Genomic DNA, 24,950 nt, shown 5'->3' with positions numbered 1-24,950 from the left:
TTAAAAATTTCTGCTTAGCGCTAACCTTATTCGATGTACTCGAAAGTGTACATTCCGTTCGAATTACAGGGGTTTCGAGGATTTTCTAGAACAGTTGAGACGCAATAACGAGACGACAGTGCGTCACAGTGCGTCATTTGAATGGGGATTCGGGAGAAAAATCAAAAAATTGACATAGAGAGCAAATTATTTCGTACGCTAAAAACGTGCTCCAAGTTTAATCATTCCTCGGTTCTAAATCGCTGAACGATTCGATGAGGCGCCCTGTGCATCGAGGCCCCGATGGAAGCTGTCGGGCGCAGGCTGGCAACGAATTCACTTCATTAGCAGACTAATGAACCGATTAACCGGCCGAATAATTAGAACGACTTTGTACTGGAAAACTTGGAGCGATTTAGACGGAGATTATCGGCTGCCGGTGGGCCGCGACAGCTATTTAACGCGTCGTCTTCCATTGGAAATGCATTTGCCATGCATCGCTCGACGCTGGAACCTGAAAATGCTTAGTTAATGATTCGTTTCCGAGCAACGGGCCAGCATATCCGCGTTTCCATCGACTTTTCTTCGCCGGTTCTCACGGGCGAACCGGTAGCTCGTTTTTCTCGTCCGAACCGATCGTCCGGTTTTCACGCCGGCTCGCGGCGCGCGGCACGCGGCGCTCGGCGCGGCGATCCTGAGAAACGCGTATCACGGCGAGGTAGGGAGATTAGCAATTAGAGGAGCGACGCGTTTGCTGCAGGAAGACGCGAGAAATTGATTCCGTGTGTATCGTGATTCGAATCAGGACTTAGGTAACGCGTTACAATCTGATGAAACGGCATTGTTCGCGTCAGCGAGAAACTGTCGAAAACGAATGTGAAAACGCGGCAAGTTTCGCGTTTTTCGGAGCACTAAAGGGATGGAGTTACGTGGTCCGTTCACTTTTAGCATTATTGGTCAGTCGGCTTCTTTAGTAGTGCATGGTCCACGAGGCCCATTATACGCGCCGTGATCCACAGGTGAAGCGTGTGCCCCGCCAGGGGATGCTACTGGTAGGGGCAAAAGCTATATAAGAGAAGGTGAATCTACTTTGGTTTTGTAGTAGAGCTAGGATCTTTCCGTCGCGGTCGTACTTTTTCACAGTAGAGCAATATGGTACGTATGCTTTCTCGAATATCACACGGAAATGCTATCTCACGCTTCGAGTGCCGGGTCAATATCTATAAAAATAGTCGGGAGACGAGCACACGGACGAATCAAATATCAGATGCTCAATATTACATCTCCTTTACGTTTTACGTCGCCTTAAAAGCTTCTCCCTTGAACGTTAAATATGCAAAAACGTATCTAGTGAACGGTGCAAAGAGTGAGTGAGAGAGAGAGAGAGAGAGAGAGAGAGAGAGAGAGAGAGAGAGAGCAAATTTGGTTTCGTTTTGTAAGAAGTTTCAGTTAAGGTCCAGGGCGGTCTTTTTCGAGCACCCTATATTTCCCACACGTTGCATCGAAAATTTGTCGGGGGTGAGGAAGAGAAACTTTTACTTTTGCATCGATGATGCGATACACCTGGTCAGCACGAGGAGAAGGAGGGAGGGGAGGGGGGGGGGCGATGCGTGGCGCAGTGTATAAAAGACTGGTCCATGCCGGATGTTTGACCCAGAACTTCACGAGCAGTGAAAGTGTATCCCGATGCAAGTTCATTTTTTCCCAGTTGTCGCAATGGTTAAGGAACAAGCATACGATCGAACTTAGCGAAATAATAATCGCGATTGCACGATCCGTCTATGATATACATGTATCGTAAATAGCGCCGTCGTGACGATCTTTATTTTGTAGAGGCTGTACCTGATACTGGGCCTGCTGTTCGTCTGCGTGAACGCGGAGAAGAAGATCAATTTGGAGGACATAGAGAGGGACAATTTGAGGGCGGAAGGGATATCGAAGTCCGGAGTCGCTCGGCCAGAAGGAACAAACTACTTGACGAAGCCCGAGATTAGTCAGCAACAGTACCAACTATCGAGCCAATACAACAGGCCACCTAATGCACCTGTTGCCTACGTCACGCCTCCGGCAGGTCAAAATGTAAAGCGATACGATTTACAATATTCCCTCGGGGTACCTCTGGCTCCATCATCGAGCGCGCATCTTTCCACAGATTCAGGAGACCTACGTTCAACCCAGCAAATATGTTCCCAAGGAGCAAGTCTACCAACAACAGAACACCGTTGTGCCGGAACAGCCTCCGCCGCCGCAATATTATACCGATTATCAACAACCTCCGCCATATCCGAGAGAGATCGCGCCCAACTACTACGAATCGCAACAGTTGATCTACCAACCGGAAGTGGTAGTTGGCAATCAGATGCAGACCGTACAGCAGAAGGCAGCTACAGCGAAGTACGCGAAAACTGGGAACAAAGGTAATTTTAACGTTTATCACCGGACAGAGAAATGCGTGGGTACGCCGAAGGTAGTCTCCAAAGTACAGTAAGGGATACAGAAGTATTTTCAGAGTAGGACAACCTAGTTTCAAACCTAGCGTTATATCTCCGTTATATACGATTTCAGAAACAGTGTACGTCGACATTCCCATGATGCACTTGCTGACCTATTACCCAAACTTGGACGTAAATCCTGGTAAAACCAGAGGTCTGTTGGTGCCCCAATTGACTACGGCTGGGTCGGAACAGATATCTATTCCTCTTTATACCTCGACGCTAAGCCAGAAACCGATTGTTCCAGTGAAGCCAACTTATCAGATTCAGTATACTGCGAAACACAATGCTGGCGTTCCGGCCACTTTCACTACCAAGGTTAGCGTAAAAACTAATGATCTGTTTTACTACAATGGTTTAAACTCTAAACGGTATATCGCGCCTTCCTGCGCGTGTTCCGCATGTCCTAATTCACACAGAAAGAAGTCCAACAGCATACACTTGTCAAATTTCAGATCTTTAACCCGTTTAGCCATATACGGTACAGTTCGTTAAACAAGATTTAAAGACGCGCTCGCTCATTTCCTTCTACATCTAATCATTTTTTCCAGCCCCAAAAAAGCACCGTTTACACTTCTCCCGTTACTCCGAAGAAGTACACCAGTGGTCCGTTAGCAAACGTGGCAGCGTACGACCAGCCAGACCAATCGTACGCCCAGGGAAGGCAATTCTTGTACACGCAAGCGTACCTCACTCCATCCCAGCCGCAATACGTCTCCCAGTTGGTCTACGCGCAACCGACAACCGTTTATATGCACGCTACACCTGTGTACAGCGACGTGTACGCCCGCGCACCTGCTTATGTGCAGGACAACACACTGCAAGGCAACATTAAGTACAGCGCAACACCTGAACAATCGGAAACCGACGCGCTGGTATCCGACGAACTGCCCAATCAAGTTTTGGCCCAGCAAACTAGCCAGAGTGTCTCTCAGAATTACGTCAAGGTTGGTATATCGTCGAATCGAAGGACGTGTCGCATCAGTCCCAGACAATAAATTATTTCTAAAGTTAGCAACTCTGGTTAACCGAGTTCTCTCGATACGTATCGACCAAGCAGCGCGTAATGCTATCACGAATAAGCTTTACTCGAATAACCAGAAATCGGCTGATCTTACGTTACTCGTAATTGTTATTTCGAACTGCTAACCTGTTCGATTGTTTAGCAGGACACCGAGGAACCGAGCGAGGACTTGGTGCCACCCCGATTACCCGCGCAACAATTCAAATCCGACGTGACGTCGTTGCTGCCTGTTCCCTCGCAGGAGGACGAGTCGGTTCCGGTCCAAAATCACGTAGGTCCCTCTCAGGAGCCGAGATCTCTGCTCGATTCGTACGTTCCGAGCAAATTAATCGCGGCCCAGGATTCAGCGAGGTGAGCGATTACCACGTAAAAGTGGAACGGCCGTAGCCGGCCCGAAGCCGTCTCTCTCTCTTTCACCCATCTAACGCAGACCATTTGTTACAGATACGAGGAGAGGCCGATCAAATTGGAGAGCGGTTTCCTCCCGTCGAAACAGAATTTTCTGTACAAAAAGCTGACGACCGAGTCAACTTAGATCTCCGGTTGCACGACGACCGGTAGCAACGTCGAGCAGAATGGTCAGTAAGGTGTGTCGTGTTTTCGACAAATCTCGGCATCGAAAATGGCTGCTGGTGACACCGAGGACACCTGGCTGACGAGGAGGAGGAAGCGCGCGCGATCGTATCTAGTCTTTCATCGAGGACCGCCAAACGACAAGCGTGAACGACATGTGTCTCGCCTAACTTTGTTGTTTCCTCCAGTTCTTATTTTTTTATATATATATATATGTGTGTGTAGTACCCACAGACGACTCTTTTTATTAAATAAAATAAAATACTACGAAAAGCCCAGTGGTTCTTCCTTGACTCGAATCGCGCTACGCCGAGTAATTGGTTGGATTGCGCTTGAGATTCGTTGGGCAATTAGTGGAGGAGAAATCTGATCCTTGGCCTGAATAGAAGTGTGAATTTCTTTTTATCTATAACCGTGTAACTGAAACAGCACTTCCAGCTAATCTTGGTCGAAATTAACCGCTCCTGTCGAGAGAAACAGTGTTGCTTCGAACATCTTTTCGAAAATCTTACCTTTCGTTCAATCTCTCCGGTTTATCTCTACATATGTGCCAATGGAAACTTGGCAGCGAAATCAGGCGACCGTTCCTGCCGACTGAAAATTCGATTCGTCGAGCCGCTGGGGGCTTTTATGCAAATCGACCGAAGATCGATGAGGTTCGAAATCGGCGATTCCGGGCCACACCGGTCGTCTAATATATTTGTCAATTTCTATGGTCACGGCGCTAATGTGTCCCTGATAGAACCTCCGTCGACCGTGTCACACGACGTACACTACAGAAAACCAGTTGACACTCGGCGTGTGTGCGCGCGCGCGCACACACACACACACACAGCCGCTGGCGCTTGTGCCAGCGTGCCGAAATGAGAAAGTGGACGATGCTGTAGGCAGGAGCCAATGGTGTAGGCTTTTCGAATAACACGGCAGAAATTCCGACCGCTAAAAGTTTAAAAACGCCAATTCCCCATCGAAACTACACGCTTTAACCCTGACGAACTGTAGCAGCGGTTAACGAGGTCTGGTTCAGTCGGCATTATCGTTAAAGCGTTCGCTAGAGGCCAGCCGAACCGGAACATTGCAATCAAATTATTACATCTGAGAATTTCGCTCGAGTAAATACAAAACATCACGGAGCGATTAAACGTCCAGCTGAAATCCAAGAAAGTATAGAACCCCGCTCGAGCAGACGTGTTCTAAACGGTGAGCGCCGAAGTCTGGGATTTTTCGAAATCGAGTAGATTCGCTTGACGGCTACTATGCGTTAAAGATCTCGAGAGGAGAAGGTGCTTTCGAGACGACGAGTGGGGATCGATCGATAGCCGCGTAGTTAATTTCGTTGTACGACAGGAACCAGATCACGGATGCTGTTCGTTTAGTGACGAAATAGTCCTAGGACCAGCACGCAATCGCTGAACGTTCTCACTACGCTACTGGCGGCTGTCTTACCATACGTATCGAATGAGAAATGCCGTCGCGTTACGGCGGTGAAACTATAATCGCGTTGTCCCTCTCGCTGTTCAAGCGAAGGCATATAAGGTGGGACGTTGCGGGCTCAGCTTCATCAGTCCCAAATACACACGACGAGACCGCCAAGCGAGCAGGTTTAAGGTCGAGCGTCGTCATGAGGCATCTCGCGATTCACGTAAGTACCAGGTCCGCGTTCCTTCTCTCCCTCGATCCCTCGATCGCGGAAATTCGGTGGTGTCGGAAGTGCATCGGTGTTTGTGCCTTCTACACGGGGCAGCTCCTACTAGCAGAACTCGTTGACAGAAACAGGACAGACTATCGCTGATCGTGCGCGACTCCCATTGTTTTTAATTCGTCTGGGAGCTTCGTAAACGCCGCGCCGTTCGCCATTAAACTCTCGTCAATGGATAACATTGTAGGCAGTAGGCAGTGCTGTTCAACGAAAGCGAATTATGTACATACTTAAATTGTACCGAACGACTAAATATATTTTAACGCGAAAATAATTGGACAACGCGAGTAGAAACTATGGAATGCTAATTATCGAAAAAACGTACACGGAACGTTGCAGTTCGGGGACTTTCGTTGCTCATTGTATATTCGGTAAGGCCATCCTGTTTCTCTTAACGAGTTCCAACCAGACCGCAGACGATTATGCAAATTTATAATTTTATGCAGTGATTTACGAAAACAGGAACGAAACAAAAATCGTTTCCTGTGTTATCAGTTTCACTTTGAATTGTTATTATACCGGCCGTTCTCTTATACGATCTGCAGTCTGGTTTCGTAGAAATTTTTCAAACGAACGTTAGTAATTTCTCGAGCTGCCGAATTAATATACGGATTGAATCTGCATGTTTTCGTGGCGCTTCCGACGTTTCTTTTAGCTCTCGTCTCCTCTTCGTCTCTAATCAGTCGTGCTATGTTCTTTCTATCGTTCTACTATTTATAGCCGTAGACCGTTTCGTGTTAACGTCTAGTACCGGTTTTATGGACTGTAATTCTGCTTGCATGATTGCCGGTTGAATTTCACGAATAACATTACGAGTCCGGTACCGATAATTTCCCGCGTGTTCTCGGCTCGAAATCACGCACTCCCGGAAGATCCTCCAAGACAGATACGGATTACCGTGTTACGTGTAACGACTCCGATTTCCGCGTTATCTTGTACGCTGACGATCGCAAGGGTAACACTCTCCGAAAGTAGGGGAGAGGTGGCGTGAAACGGACAGGTATCGAAAGGAACGTTGCAAATATCCCAAAGTCTTTTTGTTCATGGTATCGTCCCTAGTTTAAAACGTCGGCAGATTCGCGCGTGCAGTCTTTGCGATCCGGTTGACCCGTTTCCTTCGAAATCGACGGAAACCGCAGCTATAACGATATCAATTTCGGCAAACGGACTAGCAACCGCGTTGAGTAACTCTGCGGATTATCCTCGCCGCAGACAGCGCCAAATTCCGTTTGGCCGACGACACAATCCGAAACGGTCATTACGGAGAAAGTGTTTCTTCCATCCACGGCCGCGCAGCAGCCGCGGCAGATGCTCTTGAGCACGTCAGTGAAAGTCCTTACAAAGTATTCGGGGAACACCGTCGTAAAATCTGTTTCCGTCGATTGCCTATTAGATAACTGATTTTCTATTTGATCGAGGGGGCCGATCGAGCATTCCCTCCTCCCCACCCGACGGATTGGCAGACGACGAGGAACTCCAGCACCTCTCTGAAAGTAAGTGGGTCGGTTGTTCGCGGTCCCGTTCACCGATAGAGGAATTTCGACGTTCTTATCGTTTCCATTTCATACCGAGATTTATTAGCGCTCGTTCCGGAGCAAGATCGAAATTGGCAGCTGTTCGAGTGGCCAGAGGAAACAGGTTTTTCTCGCGTTCGCGTCGAAGATCAAGGCTGAGGGTAGGATCCGGGAGGCGCGGATATCCCTCGAGGCACGCGGCTCGGAAGAAAGCGGTGAAAATCGCAAGTTCGCGTGGAACTGGTTCTCCCGCCTCGATCGGTTGACTCCGACCGTAACCTTGTAGAAATTTCAACTCTTTCCGCGGCAAGGTCGAGCCCCGCGTAATCTTCTGCGCCGAGGAAATCGAAGATTTCTCCTGGAGCGGCAATTATTGGGTCCGTTTCGACCGATGCCCCATCCAAAGTAGACGCTCGCAATCTCGGGAGAGGCGCGCGCGTACATTCGGTAGGCGGTAGGAGGGAAGCGAAAGTGAGATATTATCGTCGCTGAAGCATCGAGCTGTAAGATCGATAACCGGCTTATCGTTATTACGTTCAACGCCCCGACGAATCGAGCTCGTTCTCTTACGCGTGTCCGTTGCTTTCAGATCGGCGCGATTCTTCTTGCGATCGGTCTCAGCCAAGCGAGAACTTCCGGAAGGGACCTGTCGAAAGAGAGCGGATCACGGGTGGACAGCTTCGTCACCGAGCCTCCCCGTCTCGAGGTCGAACCCGAATCCGAACCCGAACCCGAGAAAGAACCGAAGGAAGATGTGAAACGGAAAGACTCGAAGGAGGACGATCAACTGCCTATCCTGCCTCCTATCATTCTGTTAGACTTCGGCAACGACACGGACGACGACAACGCCACGTCCGAGGAAAAGTCGAAACGGACCGTGAACAACGGTCTCGGCTACGGTTTAGACAAGAACAACCTTCAGCCGAAGAGATACAACTACTATTTCCCGGCTGGGAAATCGGGCACCACCGTGAGCATCGAGGAATCGATCAGCCCGTTCATGCCGAAGACCATAATCGAGAACGTGCAGCCTGCTGCCAATCAGAAGGGATACTATTTCGGAACGCAACGCAACAGCTTTCCTTCCGAATCGGCTGGTCTGCAAGCTCAGAGTCTGTCCGCGTCGAATCTACAATTTTTAAACGCACAGCAGACGAAGGGACAGTCTACGTTCGGACTGCGAACAAAGCCGCAGACGCCAGCCACGAGCTTCGGCTACCAGAAACTGCTGTCGACGCCGAAACCGTTGGCCGGCTCGTACGGCATTCAGAATTCGGAATTGGGATACAGGGGTAACAATGTGCCGACCAGCACGCAATCGCCTTTGGCTTTCAGCCCCACAGAGACCGTCAGATACGTAACTCCGAGTCCGGCGAACTTCGCGAATCCGCTGAGCGGCACGTTCCACTATGCCAGACAGGGTCCTTTCGCGGTGAACGCGCCGGGCTACGCCGGTCAAAGGCAGCGTACGCAATCCAATATCAATTCCCATGGCTTTGGTTCCGCCGGCTCCGTCTCGCAAAGCGTCGAGAGTTCGACGGTCGCACCGGTCAACTATAATCCTCGTTACCAGGGCTCTGGACAGCAGACGAAGCTCCCCAACGGTCCCAGGTACACGGTCGAGAACGGCGTTCGCTACGAGAACAAAGTCTTCTGGAAGTACCCGGATGGCCGTGTGTCGGACGTTCCCCCGGCCACTTACGTGGAAACTTACTCCGCGTACCCGGACAGCAACACCGGGCAACACCAACCGCCAACCAAATCCCAGGGTTCTCATTCGATTTACGAGGTGAGCACCACGGAAAATAGCGTATACTCCCAGGGGCCGGTGCAGTTTCCCGTAGTTCCCGAGCAGAACGGACAGGAGCCAAACCTATTCGTTCCCCCGGAATCGTTGACGGGCGACTCGCCGCGGCAACAAGTGTTCCGTCTCGGTTATCAGAATTTAGTTGGTCGGAGGCAGAACGCGAACCAGCCGCAGCCACGGAAACCCGGTGTGCAGTCGAACGCCGCTGGCCACAAGGTCACCTATGGATCGCTCTACGAGCCGGTCACTTCCAGGTACATGGTGAACAGCCCCGATCCGGAATACACCGACGGTTACACCACCGAGTCTACCCTGAACGCCACCACGCCGATCTCCAACTTGTTCGCCTCGTCCGCTGACACGTCTTCTCCGTTCGGATCCAGGTACACGTCGAAGGCTCAGAGTTACTTGGACTCTGTTCTGAGCGGTGCGGACAGCCCCAAGAAGCACGGTCCACCGAACAACGATCCGAACAACTACTCGAATCTGCAATACTCCGATCTGTTGAGCTACAATCCGTCGATCTCGGAGTACATCAGGAATCCCTCGTCTATCTTGAACGTTAGGCCAACCTTCGTCCAAGCGGGTAACTCGCTTATCCCTGTGATCATTCTCAGAGTAGACGGTGTCTCGCCTATTCGGTCCAAGTCCACGCAGAACATCAATCTGAAGGCTCTGTTGCAACAGTATCTCGTTCAATACGCCAATAGCATTCAGGATCTGGCCCGTCCTTCCACCTACGATCTTGGAACCGAGTCTATTGGAAACGGAAACGGTCAAAGCCAAGTCGCGAGCAAAAGTCCGATCCTAGATTTGATTCGGCTGACGCAGGAAGATGCCCGCGATGCTCCACCCCCGTACGACCCCATGGATTACATCGGAAGATCGAGCTACGAGGCTAGCAATCTCGAGTTCGCGAAATCTTTGGCCGACAGCCAGTATGGCGAACGTACGCAGGTCCGGCAGAAGACGAAGAACGTGCAGATCGTCGACGACCCGAGATTCACCAGTTACAAAGCGAAGAGTTAAAGTGTTTTTTCTTGTTATTCGGTATCTACGATCACTAGAATAAGGACATTGTTGTTCGGGATCGGTAAATTGGTATGGCAATTCTTGAACCGGCACATCGATTTTCGTTTCGGGAGATTCCGCGTGCCATCGATACTCAATTCTCGATCGATCGTTTCTTAGTCGTTCTTTTAGTATTTAATACGGGTTTGTGCAATAAATTTCCAGTAAGATATGCTGTACCTGGCTGACCGATTCGGTGAATCGGTTGCGCGCGAGGCTCGCTCGTTGCTTCGGTTCTGTACATATTATGGACCAAATTGTTCACTTCAAGAAGGTACCTTATAAGATTAATATTTTTTAAGGAGACAGACAGCGGCGACGTTGTACGCATTCCTATCTACTTGAATAAATATCGTACCTAATTAAACGTCCTACCTTTCGATCCTCCTCGAGCGTTGTTAACAATGAGCGATCACCTCCTTTCCTCGCTCGTAGACATTACCAGATATTGCCATAAAGATATCGATCTCGCGAACGTTCGAAAGATCGTATTATCGAGCAATTAACTCTGCGCGGAAAGAAATTTCAAAAAAAAAAAGGGGAAAAGCGACCATTCATTTTCTAATGGAAACTTTTCTTTCGTTTTACGAAACGGCCACGCCGTACAATTCAAATACAGAAACCCGTCGTTACGATGCGCAGAACGCTTGCTACGTTCACCATGGGTGCCGGTACTATCGAAAGTTTTGCAAAATGGTGGGTACCATCAATTCCATCGTTGTGCTTACATTATACTTTCTTAAATCTTGAATCTTGCTCGTGTATCTGCGATACAACACTTTCCTTCTGGAACAATTATCAGCTTTCTTCGAGCCCAAATTGCAACTGGCTTCGTATTCCTTGAACTAGATCTTTGAACAATTTCTTTTCGATTGCGATAAATACTTGATCGTCTATACGTTTCAAGGGAGAGACAGTGGACAATGACATTTATTATGCAACGATCCCACCGCGAAATCTCAAAGTCCAAAGGGAGCGGATTCAGAAAGAATAGTAAGTGAACGCGACACGGTTGCTAGTCTGTGGGCAATTAACGTTAATTGTCTGGTTAGGTGGAGATGGTCAAACAACGGCGATGGTCGTAGGGCGCAGTTAATTTCATGTTTTCACAACGAGAGGCAACGATGATATCTCCGCATATCTGCGAAGCACAGCAATTAGACACAAGGCATTAAACTGTGGCGATTGCCAGTTCTCTTACACAGCCGAGGATCCTCGAGCATGGTAACGTCGTACCATACCGACGTTGCGCTGCGCCGCGCCGCGCCGCGCCGGCCGTCGCGTCGTTTCTATCTTGTGAGGCTGGTTGCATCGGGAGGAGCGAGCGCGGTGTGCATAATGCGTGCGTTTTAGAGCGCATAAAATGCCTAACGGGAAACTACTGACCACACGGATGGATCCTCTATACTCGAAACCGCGTGCAACCACAATTCCCTTTATCCCCGATAACTTTAACGTTAAACAGAACTGTTCGGAAAAACGGTCTGCTAGCATGTGTCCCTTTGGAGACAGCCGAGAGTCTCCGGTAGCTAATGAGCGGAATATGCAAGCGACGTACAATTAAAGATCATTCTAGTTAATTGTACTCAGCATTTTCAGATCCTTCCGTTGGATATCAGTGAACAAATTCGCTCGACTTTCCTAGCGAATTCGTGGACGCTTCCACGGTAATGACGGACGGGTGCATCTTGCGCCTGACGCGGACAACAATTTCCCAGCGGCGGTCGCGTGTCGCGAATGAAAGTATCCTCCCGCTGGTGTACCGTAGGATAATATTTAGAACGATATTTTTCACTTGACCACCGGAGTGTATAAAGAAAATCGCGTGTCTACTATGTGGCTCAGTTCTCGCGTGGAGGTTCGCCTCGCAGGGTCCTACGGATTACAGAAGCTCGGGGAATAAAGCCACGGAGCCGCAATCAATGTGTTCTACGCGAAACTCCGTGACACTCGGCCCTTCCTGATCATTCTGTGATTCTTCGTGTTCGACGGGAAACCCGGCCGTTCGAGAAAATGTTGTTCCATCTCGTAAGTAGACGCGACGCTGATCATACCGTGCGCGAATTCGACGTGCGACGATTCCCGATTTTCCGCATTTCAGTGCAAATCGCCCATCGAGAAATTCTGTCTCGCCCCTTTGCTACGCGGTAGTCTGATTCTCTTTTTTTCGAAAGGCTCGTTTGTCGAAATTTGTGCAAAGTTCGAACAGTGTCCAACGAACAGAGGTGGAACTATAGAAGAACGTAGAATCGAGAAATGGGATCGATCTTGTTCAGAAATTTTTTTTGAAAAATTTTTAGAGTGTGTCTAGGCGCACACGGATCAGTGCAACTGGAGCACTTTCTTTCTTAATATTTCGACGTCAGTGTTTTCTCTAATTTACCGCGATGGCCGATTAACAGAAAGACGTTACTCTCCTCGCGCTCGCTGGCCTGATGAAATCTTTTGTGTCGCTCTATTTTGATCGCCTCGAAAGTAGATTGAAATGCTTCTCTCGGGTCTCGGGGGGATCTCTCGCCGCGTGGTTCCTCGGCAGTCACAGCTATTAACCATGATTATTTCCTCTTATATCCCCAATTATCTGTGGAACACACGAAGCGCGGCGTGTTCGAGATTTCTCTTTAACCCCTCGACAATGGCGAACGCGTGACGGGAATTCAACCGTGGCTGTGGCAGAATGAGAAACATCGTATAATCTTAATCTCCTTTCTTATTATTTATACTTTTATATTTTCTACCAATTATTTTTCCACTTTTACATCGTTTTTCTCTGAAGAAATTCAGACGAATTTGCTTCTCGAACTTTTTAGAAACGAAATATCCTGGAGGAAGTCGTGCTTCATAGTTATTTTAGTATCAAAAAATATACGGGTCTAATCTCTTCCATCGGTAATTATTAGACACTTGCGTTTAAACGTCGTTGCCAGCGGTTCACGATTTACAAAGCTCCCAATATTCGATTTGAAAATGCGCGTCGAGGCCACGTTACTCGCTCGACGATTTCAACATTTCTGTTGGTCGTGGTGACGGCTGTCGCCTAATCGTTCAATCAGTTACGCAAGACTGTCAATCAGAAATTGGCCGCGTTGAATCAGTGAGAAAGTACTGGAGGATTTGCTTCCGTGCACATTCAGTCCTTGGCCGTCGTAGTGCACACGCACGCCGCATCGCATTTTACTTTTCTGTTCTGCTTTTCTTTTCTAGGTCAGCTCCTTGACTGCCACTTATTTTCGCCGATGAATCCGTTTAGCTGTGGCATTATCTTAAGTTCCCAATAATCGGTGGTGCGCTTTCTTCTTCGGTGGCTTTCTTTCAGCCCCACTGTTTGCCCACTGTCGTTTACGACGTGCTCCCGAAAGTTTGAGAATAACGAAAAGATGGAACAGAAATGAAACGCGAAAAGAAATTGCTGAACTTTTTGTCCTTGTAATTAAAGTTTTTCCGCGTGGTCGTACAGACGTTTCGAAAGGGCGACACTCGCGAGAATTCAATTTAGCCGATGGTCTCGAGCATCTGTAAACATTGCTGGTCGGTAAAACGCGGAGGGTGCTCGAGCGGCCATCCAAGTTCCACGTTGTCCCTCTTGACCGGTTCCCGGTAAATTGGCTGCGATAATGGGTGGCCCTGTTCGCTGGGTCGATGTCGGGACTCTGTCGGAGCTAATCATTTCGTATTCGGTGCAGGTTGTTCTGTTATCGTTGAGCTGGCCGCACGTAATAGGGACGAGCGACGAGGCAGCGGCTCTCGATCAGATCGCGACTGCGTCGGCGAACGTGGCCAAGGCGGAGAAGCTCGAACGAAACCAGGAGACGTTTCGCGATCAGCTGATAACATCTATAATCGACACGACCGTGCACTATGAGAATTCGAACGGGTTCGTGCCGATGGTGGGCACCTCCACCGCGAAGACGACCGATCCGATCGATCGGCTAGAGGCAGCGAACAACAACGTCACTTGGACCAACTCCTTGACCGAGCAAAATAACTCGACCTTGGAGGACAGCGCCGAGGATAGCGCCGAGGACAGGGACGAGGAAGAGGCGACGGATGCGGAGGTGGTTGACGAGATCGAGAACGATCCGGCTTACTCCACGGAAGCTAGAATATTCTTGAACTTCCCTCGCCTCGGCACCAACAACCGCAGGTCCTTCGAGTACAATAGCAAGCGGAACGATTTCGAGCTGCTCAAGGTCCAAAACGACACGCCTGTCGTCGCGAATTACCCAGATTTCTACGAGGATCCGAGCTCCGTTGAAACCGAGAGCGAGAAAACCGGGGGCTCTTCGAGGTACAGGAGCAAAGCAAGGGGACACAAACTGGACGATTATATGGGCAATTATGGAGAGGTGTCGAACGGCAACGAGGGGGCCGCTTCCAATCATCGTTATTCGCCGAGGGATAAAGAAAAGTCGAGCCAAGAGAAAGTCCCGAGCAATTATCACCAGCAAGAGGCCATCAGCTACGACGGTCACGGGCATGGCGCTACCAGACAAAATGGACAAGCATCGTCGTCCTTGCCGAGGACGACTCAAGAGGTGAACAACCCTCCGAAGAGCAACCTGAACAATTACGATGGCGTTTACGATAACGTGGCGGCTTCTTCTCAGCCTGTGAACAAACACCAAAGACTCTCCAGACCCGTCGTGGTCGCGGAGTATAGCTTCGAGCAGTCGAGAGTACCCGACGCGGGCATCGACGATTACCAGACGTCGAGGTTCATCGACTCGGCTAGCTCCGAAGTGGCTCAACATTTCACCATCAACAACAGAGACGGCAGGTTTCGAAGCGACGAGGATTCCAGAGACGTGTCCGACGATGGAGACTATACGGACTACACGGAGAGACCTAGAAGGGTGCAGAAGAGTAGAAGGAGACCTTCCGCCGCGGATAACGCGAAGAGGCTACCCAAGGAGCACCGAGGAACGACAGCCGTGGACGACAGCACGGAGTACGAACACCAGGGGAAAAGACATCATTCGACCCGAACGAAGTCTCACAGACAGAGAGTTAGAGGAAACTCTTGGTCCGACGACGACCGGCACCGCGACCAAGACGACAGTTACGAGGAGACAAGGTACGATGGTAGATTTTCAGAGAGCAAACACAGCCCGAAGTCGCAGCAAAGCAGCAAGTTCAAGCCCAGCAGCAGTTGGAACCAGATTTCTCCGAACCTGGAGATCTCGCACTCGAGCGGTGTCGAGATCGGTCAACTGGAGAAGCCCAAGTTCATCGTCCCGGTGAAACTGAATCTGGTACCTCTGGGCAACTTCGATCATGCAACGGCTCTTGGAAACAGCCAGGGTTTCGACATGTCGAACGCGGTCTTGCAGAACATCGTGTCCGCCACGCCGGTGAACCCTGTCGGTCCGCCTACTTCTGTAATGAGCGCTCAGAGCTTGCTCGACGGGGGCCCGAAATACAGACAGATCTCCACAGCCGTGCCCGACATCGTCGTCGGTCAGAACAATTTTCAAGGCTCGATGCAAGCGGTCCTCCCGCACGCGAACGATCAGGACAAGTACTCGACGAACGCGAAGCAGCAATACGTGTCGAGCACGGTTGCTCCCGTCTTCGCTGTTACGCCGAGCGTGAACCCGAACTTGCAGAGCATCCCCCTTCAAGACGTCCAGGGTACCGTCTCGCCGAGACCCGCCTACGTCAACCAAATGCAACAGGTGCCGACCAGTCCAGGAACCGTACCGCAGTTGATAGTTCCCCAACCGACTCTGCAGACCGTCCCGACGTTGGTGCAGACCTCGGTCCACTCGCCGACGGACTTCAACATCCAGGTGAATCCGCACGGCATGCACGGGCAGAACCTGGTCAACCATGAGAACACGCAGGTACAGAATATTCCAACCGTGTCCACGGTGACACCTACACCTCGGACCGTACCGGTCACGAAGATTAACTTGGTGACTGCCGAGAGCCAGAGCAAGAAGCCTTTCTATCCTGGCTCCAGCGCGAACTTCTTAGCTACCGCTACGTTATCTTTCGGTCAGAACGACCAGAGGCAATCTCTAAACGGTGACTCTTACTATTTGCAGAGCTCGAACACCCATCAGGTTGTCAAGCCACAGCCGAGCCTCTACCAGCAAGCGGTGAAGAACGTTAACATAGCCCCGAAAACGAAGACGTACATCCAGACGACGCATCTCTTGCCAGCGATGCTGCAACCGATGCCGACGGTCACTACCATAACGGCTAACGGGCAGCAAGCGATGCCTGGCCAGCATACGGTTCAAGGTACCAACTACATGATTCAGCCAACCTACCGAGATCAGGCTCAGCAGTTCGTTAATAGTAACGGCGCATCGACGCTGAGGAACATCAAATTGCCTTCGTTCGCCTATCAAACGATCGATAACGTTGGTAGTCATAGTACGAACAATGCTAATACCATGAACACGTTATCGGGTGTTTCAGGGACTGTCGAGAATGCCCAGCTACCCTACGTAGGCACCAGAAATGTCGAAATCCTGAATCCCAATATGAAACCCACCCCGATCGACGGCGCGATTATAAACACCTACGAGGCGATGCATTATCCCGCAGCTGTGTTCACCACGCCGTTCCCTATGTTCACCACTACCAGCGTCGTCACCTCGAGGCCGGCATTGTTGTCCAGCTCGTCGGATCCCAACAACGTTCACCAGAATCTAATGAATTCGCTGACCGAAGTAGGTTCGAAGAACAACATGGCCGATCTGAAAGCCTACCAATCTCAGGAGAGACCGATGTTCAATCCGATCAACTTCGTGCCCAACATGGACGTCGTGAAGAACCAGAACGCCTTGAACAGCAAGCTCCATGCGAGCGAACCGCTGCAGCAGAACCTGAACCTTGTCCCGCTGATACCCGGAGGGAACTTCTTCAAGCCGTCCTTACACTCGCAGACCGATCTGTTGGTCAAGCCGAAGCTGAACACGGACTTGGAGACGTACGCGGAGCAGATGTTCAAGGAGTCTCTGAAGACCATCTACAACTCGCAGAAGTGGAACAACGACAGAAAACCAGGCAATCATCGGCCGAACGCGACCGAGTCCGACATCGCGAAGCTGAAGCACGAGCTGCAGAGGTTGAAGGCTTCGTTGTCGGAGTCGAAGCGAAACAAGGATCACGAGGCACACCACAGCGAAACAAAGCTGCACACGGCCGAGTTCCCGAGCAAGAAGCCCGACGAGATACTGGCTGCCCTGGAGCAGATGCTCAAGTCTCAACCCAGCGAGTCGTTGCCTAGCCACTACGGCAACGGCCGACCGCACAGACATCGCAGACCAGGCGAGTCGGACAAGTACTCTTTCGGCTCGTCTCACGATTTCAGAGACAACAAGCACATCCGAGACTCGATGGGGCCTCCGCACTCGGGCTCCCGTGGGAAAGGACACTACCACGATCAACCAGGGAAGAAGAGACCGTCGAGGTACAACGGCCATTTCCACGGGCCCAGGAGTCATTCCAGACACAATTTGTCCCCTAAATCGGGCGGATTCGAGACCTCGGCGACCAACGTCGAGCCCGGTTTCATCGAGAGACCTCAATTCGAGAATTTCTACGAGCATTCGGAGCCGAAGAAAGGACCCTTCGACTCGTACTCTTCGTTCGCCGGATCTCCACCGGAGAGAAACGGTTTCACGAAAGTCACCGGTAATCACAAAGGCGGCAAAGATCGTGGGATCAACCATCCGAAGATGCACAACTTCCTTGGGCTATTGATGAAGAATAAACAGCTGCCTCACAGTGGCACCGCTCCGAATTACTTTCGGGACAAGGACCAATTGAAGCAGTTCTTCGAGGACGAGAAGTTGCGGTCGCAACAATTGTACGACGAGACCATGAGGGACTACCTTTACAAGCTCTCCGAGAGCAACTCGTACGCGAACATGGGCAGCTCCAGCGCTCGGAGATCTTTGACAGAGAAGGGGAAGGTCTGAGACACGATTGGCAAAAGGGAGGCGATCGATGTTCCGATCTAATTGTACATTTATTTTCGCCCGATATAATGCATTCTGTCGCGTAAAAGGGTGATTTGTAAAATCAAAAGAATGAAAAATTTGTTGCTGTATATTCACGGTAAAGGATACGAATTCGCAGATGCATTGTAGAAAATTGATCGTCCAGCGCGATAAGTAGACTACGGATTTTTATGCGATATAAAAATTGTTCTCTCTTTGTCAGAAATGTATAAAATCCGGAGTCCGGTAATAAGAAATAGATATTAAGATAGATCGACTATGATCGATCCGCCCTCTGTTCAATTTCTGTTCAAATAGAGGCTACCGCTTGCTTATGAATTTTACCGAGTTGATTTCGACGATATTTTTAGCTCGACTGGCCGAGACCGATGAAGAAAGTCTTGATTGTTTACCGTCGATTGTACATATTCATCGTAAACCAAAAGATATATCTTCTTTGGTCCGGTAATTTATTGCGTTCGTTGTTTGCTCTTTCGACACTCGAGCGAATCTTTGCGAAGGGAAATTAAGCCGCATTGTATCTATGTGTAACAAGCCGAATGGATGCATTTATGTGATACTTTCGCTTAAGAAGTAGCAACGCAAATTAGTTTCGTATCTACTATCCGACGAGAATTCACTAATTATTCATTACTCTCACCTTTCTAACGTTTTTAAGAGTGTTCACCGACGGACGATCGCTGTCATCGTACCATGTAATATGTGTGTAAGAAAACAGAGAGTGCAATAAATTCTATACGTTACGTTTGCAAATGAATTTGTACGTATTGTTGCGGTGAAAGTGATTTCGAGATGGATTTGACACCGACCTTGGATTATTTTCACTTACTTTACGGGGTGGGCAGGAAAGTGTGAAGATTTTTTTTCTCCCTGGAACAGTCCATGGTCGTATCTCCGAAAAGTCCCCGGATTTCCAACATAATTTTCCGCTTCGTGGACGCGGCGTAATACAAGCTTTAAAACAAAAAGAATAAAACAGTATCGATCAACGTTACGTGGTCGTTTATTCGATCGTAACAGGGACACGACGATGCCGCTTGAAATTTGTTCACCAGTTGACTACCTCCTGGGACCCGGGTATCGATTATTGGATACGCGAACTGCATAATAAACTTTCATATAGCCAGGCGACGCGAATTATTTTTCAAATCTTGTTTCAACTAAGCGTCAAATTTGATTGCCATCGCGATCGTTGATAACGATAACAGAGCATACGAAAGTCTGACAGGTATTGCTGTAGAAAGTAGTTTATTTTGTTTTAATTGGAGAACTATTTAATAATCATGTCCGTAGGCACTGCTCGGGGAAAAAAGGTTTATCAACACAAGTATTTTCATCTATTCTAATTCAAAATAGTTTCTAATTCGATTTGAATATTGATCGAACGTGCGTGCATCTTTTAGATTGTTTGTCTCCCACGGTTCAACGAATGTATTCGTGTTGCTCCCCACTCACGAGCCATGGAGAATTTGATTTGCAATAGATCAAACGCGTCCCGTCTCTAATGTATCGTGAGACACGGCTGGAACTTTCACCAGAAATGGAAGCCGGGAGCAATTAGAAACAAATTTTTTACGACCGGACTGGGAACAATAAGTCCCCCGTCATTTTCTAGGGGCAGCGGCCAATGAATACTCGCCGGATAATTGTACTTCCGCTCTTTCAATCGCTGCGGCGTACCTTAGGGTGCCGTTACTCTCTTTTAATTGTGATTACGAAGACCATTGCAGCTGAGTTTGCATGCGTGTTGCAGTCAGATCAAATCATCGTTAAATTTGATTCTATAATACCGAACGTGTTACTAATTCGAATAAACGTTCGAAGTATTCTTAATGGGAAGATTAAAATCATAAAAACGACTGTTTATTCATGATCGATCATACGTGAATGTTGAAAGTAAAAGTAATGTAGCTAAGAAAGTGTAGTGTAACAATCTCTATAACGCACTTCTTCCGAGTTGCTGTATGTATACAGAACGTTTCAAAATATCCGAACAAATTTTTTCATCATTCAGAAAAAAAAAAAGAACTGTTACATAGATCTTGTTTTAGAAAGCGTGATGTAAATTATGCGTTCTGACTTGAACAATTGGATTATCCAAGGCGAACTAGGTTATTGACAACGACTGTAGCAATATGTACTCTACTTTTGCACACCCTGTACATCAGCAAGCAGGAAGGTCGTTGACACGGTGTTTGAGCGTCGCTGACCATTGGAGAGCCGCGGGGATTTAATGTGGCTTTTCTCGACACGCTTTTTGTCAATCCTAGAAAAGCCAAACCCATTCGGCTGTCTCGCATCGCTAATCACTGAATATAAAAGATCACGGAGTCTCGGTCGCAGCCAGTTAAGAAGAAACTTTAGTGGTCGTCTGTGCTCGTTAATTCAGTGCCATGCTGGTACGGTTCGTCGTAACCCTCTCGAACGAAATATTCTTCAAATATTCGCTCGAATTATCGAAATTGTTCTCCCCCTGAAATTCGAATTGATTCCAGATTATTTACGCCACACTACTTCTACCGGCGTTGCACACGGCGTTCGCGGCGGAGGACCAGCCCTTGCCCTCGAGTTTCGCGAAACCGAAGCAAGGAATCATCGATACGGACCACGACGGTCCACGGGACTATGCGTATCGGCAGTCGAAACCTCCGAGTTTACGCAGCATCCAAAACAACAATGCTAAAATAAGTTATTACAAGGAGAAACCTGGCCCTCGAGGTTACGAAGGCGGATTCAAATCACCCGCTCCTTACGCAAGTTCGCAAATCAGGGGCCAATCGTCCCCATATTTTGGCAACTTATTCACCATGTCTGCTGGATACAAAGTGGGGAACGAGGGTCCACCTGTGACAGAGCTGACGCGCAATCCGAACGCAGGTACGGTGCAAAAATGCTTTAAAACACGTTTCCATTCAGCTTCTGTATTCAGCGATTGATACAAAAACTATTTACTTTGTATAAAGATCCACACAGTCTATCAGTGATTTTATTCCATTTGCAGGAGCTCGTGGACCCGGTGCAACGTCTAACGTACAAGTGCCCGTGTACAGGACTGGTTACTCGCTGCCAAAAGCCTCGGGACCGCAACTGTTTTCACCGGCAGTGCGAAATCAGTTCAACAAAAAGGCATCGTCTGTTCTGCAAGCGCACAATTATCCCACCTACTTCGATCATTACCAAAGTCAGCCTCTGATCCTGAGTCCAGCCGATCAGTTCGGTTACCCGGAAAGAGCGCCAAAATTGAACAACGCGCAACTAAGCGCGCCCTTCTTGTCTCCCTTTTCCAGTTTCCAAGGCCAAGTGATCCCTATTTCGATTAGCAACAGTAATCCGCAATTCCCGCATTACAAGGGTGCCGCTGTGCAGGTTCGGCCGACTGTTGGTGGGCTTTCCGCGATAGGCTACGAGCCCCTTCAAACGCAACCGCAGTTGCACTTCGGTAAAGGAAACGTTCAAGCTGCAGGCGGATATCGTAACCTCGGTCCTTTGCAGCAGATTAGGACCGACGTGGAGATTATCGATAAGAAGAAACCTACGACCCCTCCGCCTAACGACGACGAGGATGACGACGGCGTTGACGGTTTGTAATTCCCCGGTCTGCACGGTCTGCATACGGTTAATCGGTTTAAAAGTTATTCCTTGCAGAGACTTTGGTTCGAAAACATGATTTTGTTGTTCAGATTCGGGGAAGGATTATGGGCCAGGTAACAACGGTGACGACGACTACGAAGCAAAACCAGTCAAGCCATTTAAACCGTCTGAAATGGAAGGCAATTTCAAACCTTCCGCTTACTTCCCGTTCAAACAATACGATGAGAAGTTTGGCAAGTATTCGAAACAGAACCGCGAAGAAGAAGCTGACGAGAAGCCGTATACCAAATATAGCGACTATTCATCCGCGAGTGACGATGACAATGACGACGACGAAGAAGACGGTTCTTCGGGGAAGTATCATTCCGAGGGAAGCTCGTCGAAACCACATTATGGTAGACAGGAAGACGAAGACGATGGAAATAGTTACGATTACGATAGAGAAAAGGCGGAGGATGATGGTTATAGGTCTAAATATGTTGAGAAAAATTTTGACGATGATTTTAGAGGGTCTTATGGAAACGAGTCGCCTAAACAGAGTACGTATAATTTTCTGAGGAACGATTTTCTGATCGAACGTTTATAATAAACACTTTTTATATGATTTCAGAGTATGCGAAAGAAGAATCAGAAGATGCGTATGTTCCTAAATCGTCATACAGGAACACAGATAATCACGATTCTGACGATTCTACCGGGCAGGGAAGTCGATCTAGCTTTACTTATTATAAAAATCCTCGAAGTTATAAGGATAACGTGGGACAAGGCTCCGATATTTTAACACGAGTAGCTTACGAGGGAGGTTTTGGATACAAACTGCCCGAGAATGTGAGAAGCTTTCAGAATAGAATTGTTACTGTTAATTAATAAATTCATGCAACCGTTTCTAGAGATAATACATGTTACGTTCGTTTCGAATATTTTCGTCCGGTATCTATAATTTAATTATTGAAACTATTAGAGGTCAGAATTTGTTGGTGGACTGTAAGAATGTATGTAATTTAAGTTATTGTTGTTATACCTATTTGTATGTATGTTCCTGTTCTGTTAAAAATACAAGTATGTTAACGATTTAACTTTTGTTTCGTATCTTAATCAACATCAACGTTAATCAACGATAAATTGATAAAGTTAGAGATTTTTGGTCTAATAAATCGAACCGGAAACGCGCAGACTGCAGTCACTCTTCAATGATTTCCCGGGGCCCGAAGATAAAAGTTATCGGTGTCCATCAATTTCAAGTCGAACAACCGGCTTCTGGTTGGTGATTGTACAGGAACGCCAATGCGGCGAATCGTCATTAAACAATGCAGGCCTGTAATTCTGCCGCGGTATGTCGAATTTTTCCCATTCTCTTAATCGTCCTAATTAATTTTGTCATTACACCGAAGCCGATAGGATAGGACCATTCTCCTGCGAATCAGAATCTGTATATATACGCGTCCTTCGACTTGCAGAATTCAGTATCATCGATACAGTCATCCACAAATCTACCAAGATGAACAGCTTCTCCACGGTAACAGTAACCGGAAATTTAATTTTCTTATATCATGGTATAATCGAACGCTTCGTCAGCCATGAAAATCTTGAATAATATGCTTACAGATGTTTGTTGCCTTTGTTGCGTTTGCTCTGGCGAATACGACGGAGTCGCAATCGACATCGAAGAAAGAGAAACGAGGGGTGGGTTTTTTCGGTCCATCCGGCTACGATTTCTTTGGCGCGGGGCCCATTTTCTCCTCCCCGTCGTGGGCACCAACCAGCTTTGGGTCCTCTTCGTGGAGCTCTTCGGGTGTTCCCGACACACCGTTGACGCAGGTGCAGGTTCAGGCTACACACGACGTTGCTATTCAGGTACGAGTAACGAGCTAAATCTCTTGGTTCGTTATAATTGTTGGTCGAACGAATTTTTAATTTTACCATCGACGATAGGCCTTGAGGGATCCAGCTCCTGGGACTCCCAGCATCGCCTATCCTCCAGACGTTCTCAGAGCGATTCAACAAGCTAAAGAGGCAAACCAAAACGTAAACATGGCTCAGCACCGGGTGTCAGAGGCTAAGCAGGCCGCTGTCGTTCAACAGAAGGTTGCTTTGGCGAAGGAAGCCGCTGCGAGGGAAGCTGCTGCTAGGTAATCGCTTTCAAAGAATTATTCGGATTCACGCTATTTTGGTTTTTTAAGCAAATTCTCAGACTTAAATCTGGGACTAAGAAATTAATTCTTTTGGATACGAATTGGATTTTCTCGAACGCGAGCAAACATTTGCGGACTAATTTTTGGAATTTGCCATTCATAAAGCAAATTACACGGTTTCTAAGGTCGCAAGAGATCTCGTCGACAGCCGAAGCGGAAGCCAGATCGAGTGCCAAGCAGCTAGTGGCTCTCCAGCAGAGATTAGCGTCTCTGAAGGATGCAGTCGCAGCTGCTCAACGGGTGGCAGCCGCCAGGGAGGCAGCCGCCGCAGCCGCGATTCAGAGGAATGCAGCGGAAACTGCTGCCGAGTTGCAGAAGCAAGACGTGGATAAGCAGATCACTCAAAGCGAACAGGAGGCAAAGGTACGATCAACGTTAACTTTGGCATAACCTTTATTTACCCGCAGTCTACTGCAAATGTACTCAGAATTATAACAAAGACAGCCTCGTTACTTTGACAAAACAGTTACTTTTTTTCTTTCGTATAGAAATGTAGAAGAAAAAGATCATTTTACTTAAACCTGCAAAATCGCATTCTTGAAGTGGTTTCCACAAGCATTCCCAGCCGCTAGGTACCTTTTCTAATATTCATGCGTTCCCAGGAGAAGGACATCATAGCAGCGAAGGAGAACGCCGTGGCGAACGCAGTGCAGCTCGCAGCGCTGCAGAAACCGGTGCATCCTACCTGGCGCCGATAAAAACCGCCGTTCTCCGTCACAAAGCCCCTATTCTATATCGTTGCAATCACGGTGTCGGTACCCTAACCATTTTATACTTGTTACGAATAAACATTGTTTCACAAACCTGGTCGATTATTTACCCGAACATGTAGAAAGTACCTGTCGCTTTCACTGCGAAAAAGACAATGTACCAGTAGCGTATTACTACCATAAAGCCATAAACTCTGAACGATTCTACATCACGCTTAAGCTCTCGTGGTTGCCGCGAAAGGAAGTCTCGTCTCGTGTCATCGGGCACGGTTCGCCTAATCGCGTTCGTTCGCGACACGATTACCTAACATCGTGACACAGT

The 24,950-nt window shown here is 48.4% G+C and overlaps 5 protein-coding genes across 6 annotated transcripts; all 5 read left to right on the top strand.

Annotated features, from left to right (window-relative positions):
• Positions 1-797: 797 nt before the first annotated feature.
• LOC143362817 (uncharacterized) lies at positions 798-4,295 on the top strand. Of its 2 annotated transcripts, none has more exons than XM_076803279.1 (7): positions 798-1,134; positions 1,813-2,058; positions 2,132-2,396; positions 2,545-2,789; positions 3,023-3,418; positions 3,641-3,846; positions 3,940-4,295. In XM_076803279.1, exons 1-7 carry the CDS (start codon positions 1,132-1,134, stop codon positions 4,028-4,030), a joined length of 1,452 nt encoding a protein of 483 aa, XP_076659394.1. In that variant the 5' UTR covers positions 798-1,131; the 3' UTR covers positions 4,031-4,295. The 2 variants fall into 2 exon arrangements, with proteins under 2 accessions (XP_076659394.1, XP_076659393.1); XM_076803278.1 differs by having other exon boundaries at positions 3,638-3,846.
• A 1,238-nt stretch (positions 4,296-5,533) lies between these two features.
• On the top strand, positions 5,534-10,117 carry LOC143363003 (uncharacterized). Its single transcript, XM_076803579.1, has 3 exons — positions 5,534-5,710; positions 7,186-7,260; positions 7,871-10,117. The coding sequence occupies exons 1-3, from the start codon at positions 5,534-5,536 to the stop codon at positions 10,115-10,117; spliced, it is 2,499 nt and encodes an 832-aa protein (XP_076659694.1).
• Positions 10,118-12,043: 1,926 nt separating this feature from the next.
• LOC143363026 (uncharacterized) lies at positions 12,044-18,093 on the top strand. Its single transcript, XM_076803605.1, has 3 exons — positions 12,044-12,187; positions 13,843-15,510; positions 15,553-18,093. Exons 1-3 carry the CDS (start codon positions 12,173-12,175, stop codon positions 18,091-18,093), a joined length of 4,224 nt encoding a protein of 1,407 aa, XP_076659720.1. The 5' UTR covers positions 12,044-12,172.
• Positions 18,094-20,528: 2,435 nt separating this feature from the next.
• Positions 20,529-22,622, top strand: LOC143363002 (uncharacterized). Its single transcript, XM_076803578.1, has 6 exons — positions 20,529-20,534; positions 20,631-21,012; positions 21,137-21,715; positions 21,816-22,265; positions 22,337-22,554; positions 22,617-22,622. The coding sequence occupies exons 1-6, from the start codon at positions 20,529-20,531 to the stop codon at positions 22,620-22,622; spliced, it is 1,641 nt and encodes a 546-aa protein (XP_076659693.1).
• A 602-nt stretch (positions 22,623-23,224) lies between these two features.
• LOC143363001 (uncharacterized) lies at positions 23,225-24,616 on the top strand. Its single transcript, XM_076803576.1, has 5 exons — positions 23,225-23,242; positions 23,332-23,580; positions 23,659-23,855; positions 24,044-24,281; positions 24,521-24,616. The coding sequence occupies exons 1-5, from the start codon at positions 23,225-23,227 to the stop codon at positions 24,614-24,616; spliced, it is 798 nt and encodes a 265-aa protein (XP_076659691.1).
• The last annotated feature ends 334 nt before the right edge of the window (positions 24,617-24,950 follow it).

This window comes from Halictus rubicundus, chromosome 18, assembly GCF_050948215.1.
Source record: "Halictus rubicundus isolate RS-2024b chromosome 18, iyHalRubi1_principal, whole genome shotgun sequence".
NCBI lineage: Eukaryota > Metazoa > Arthropoda > Insecta > Hymenoptera > Halictidae > Halictus > Halictus rubicundus.
This window is presented reverse-complemented; position numbering and strand designations above follow the sequence as displayed.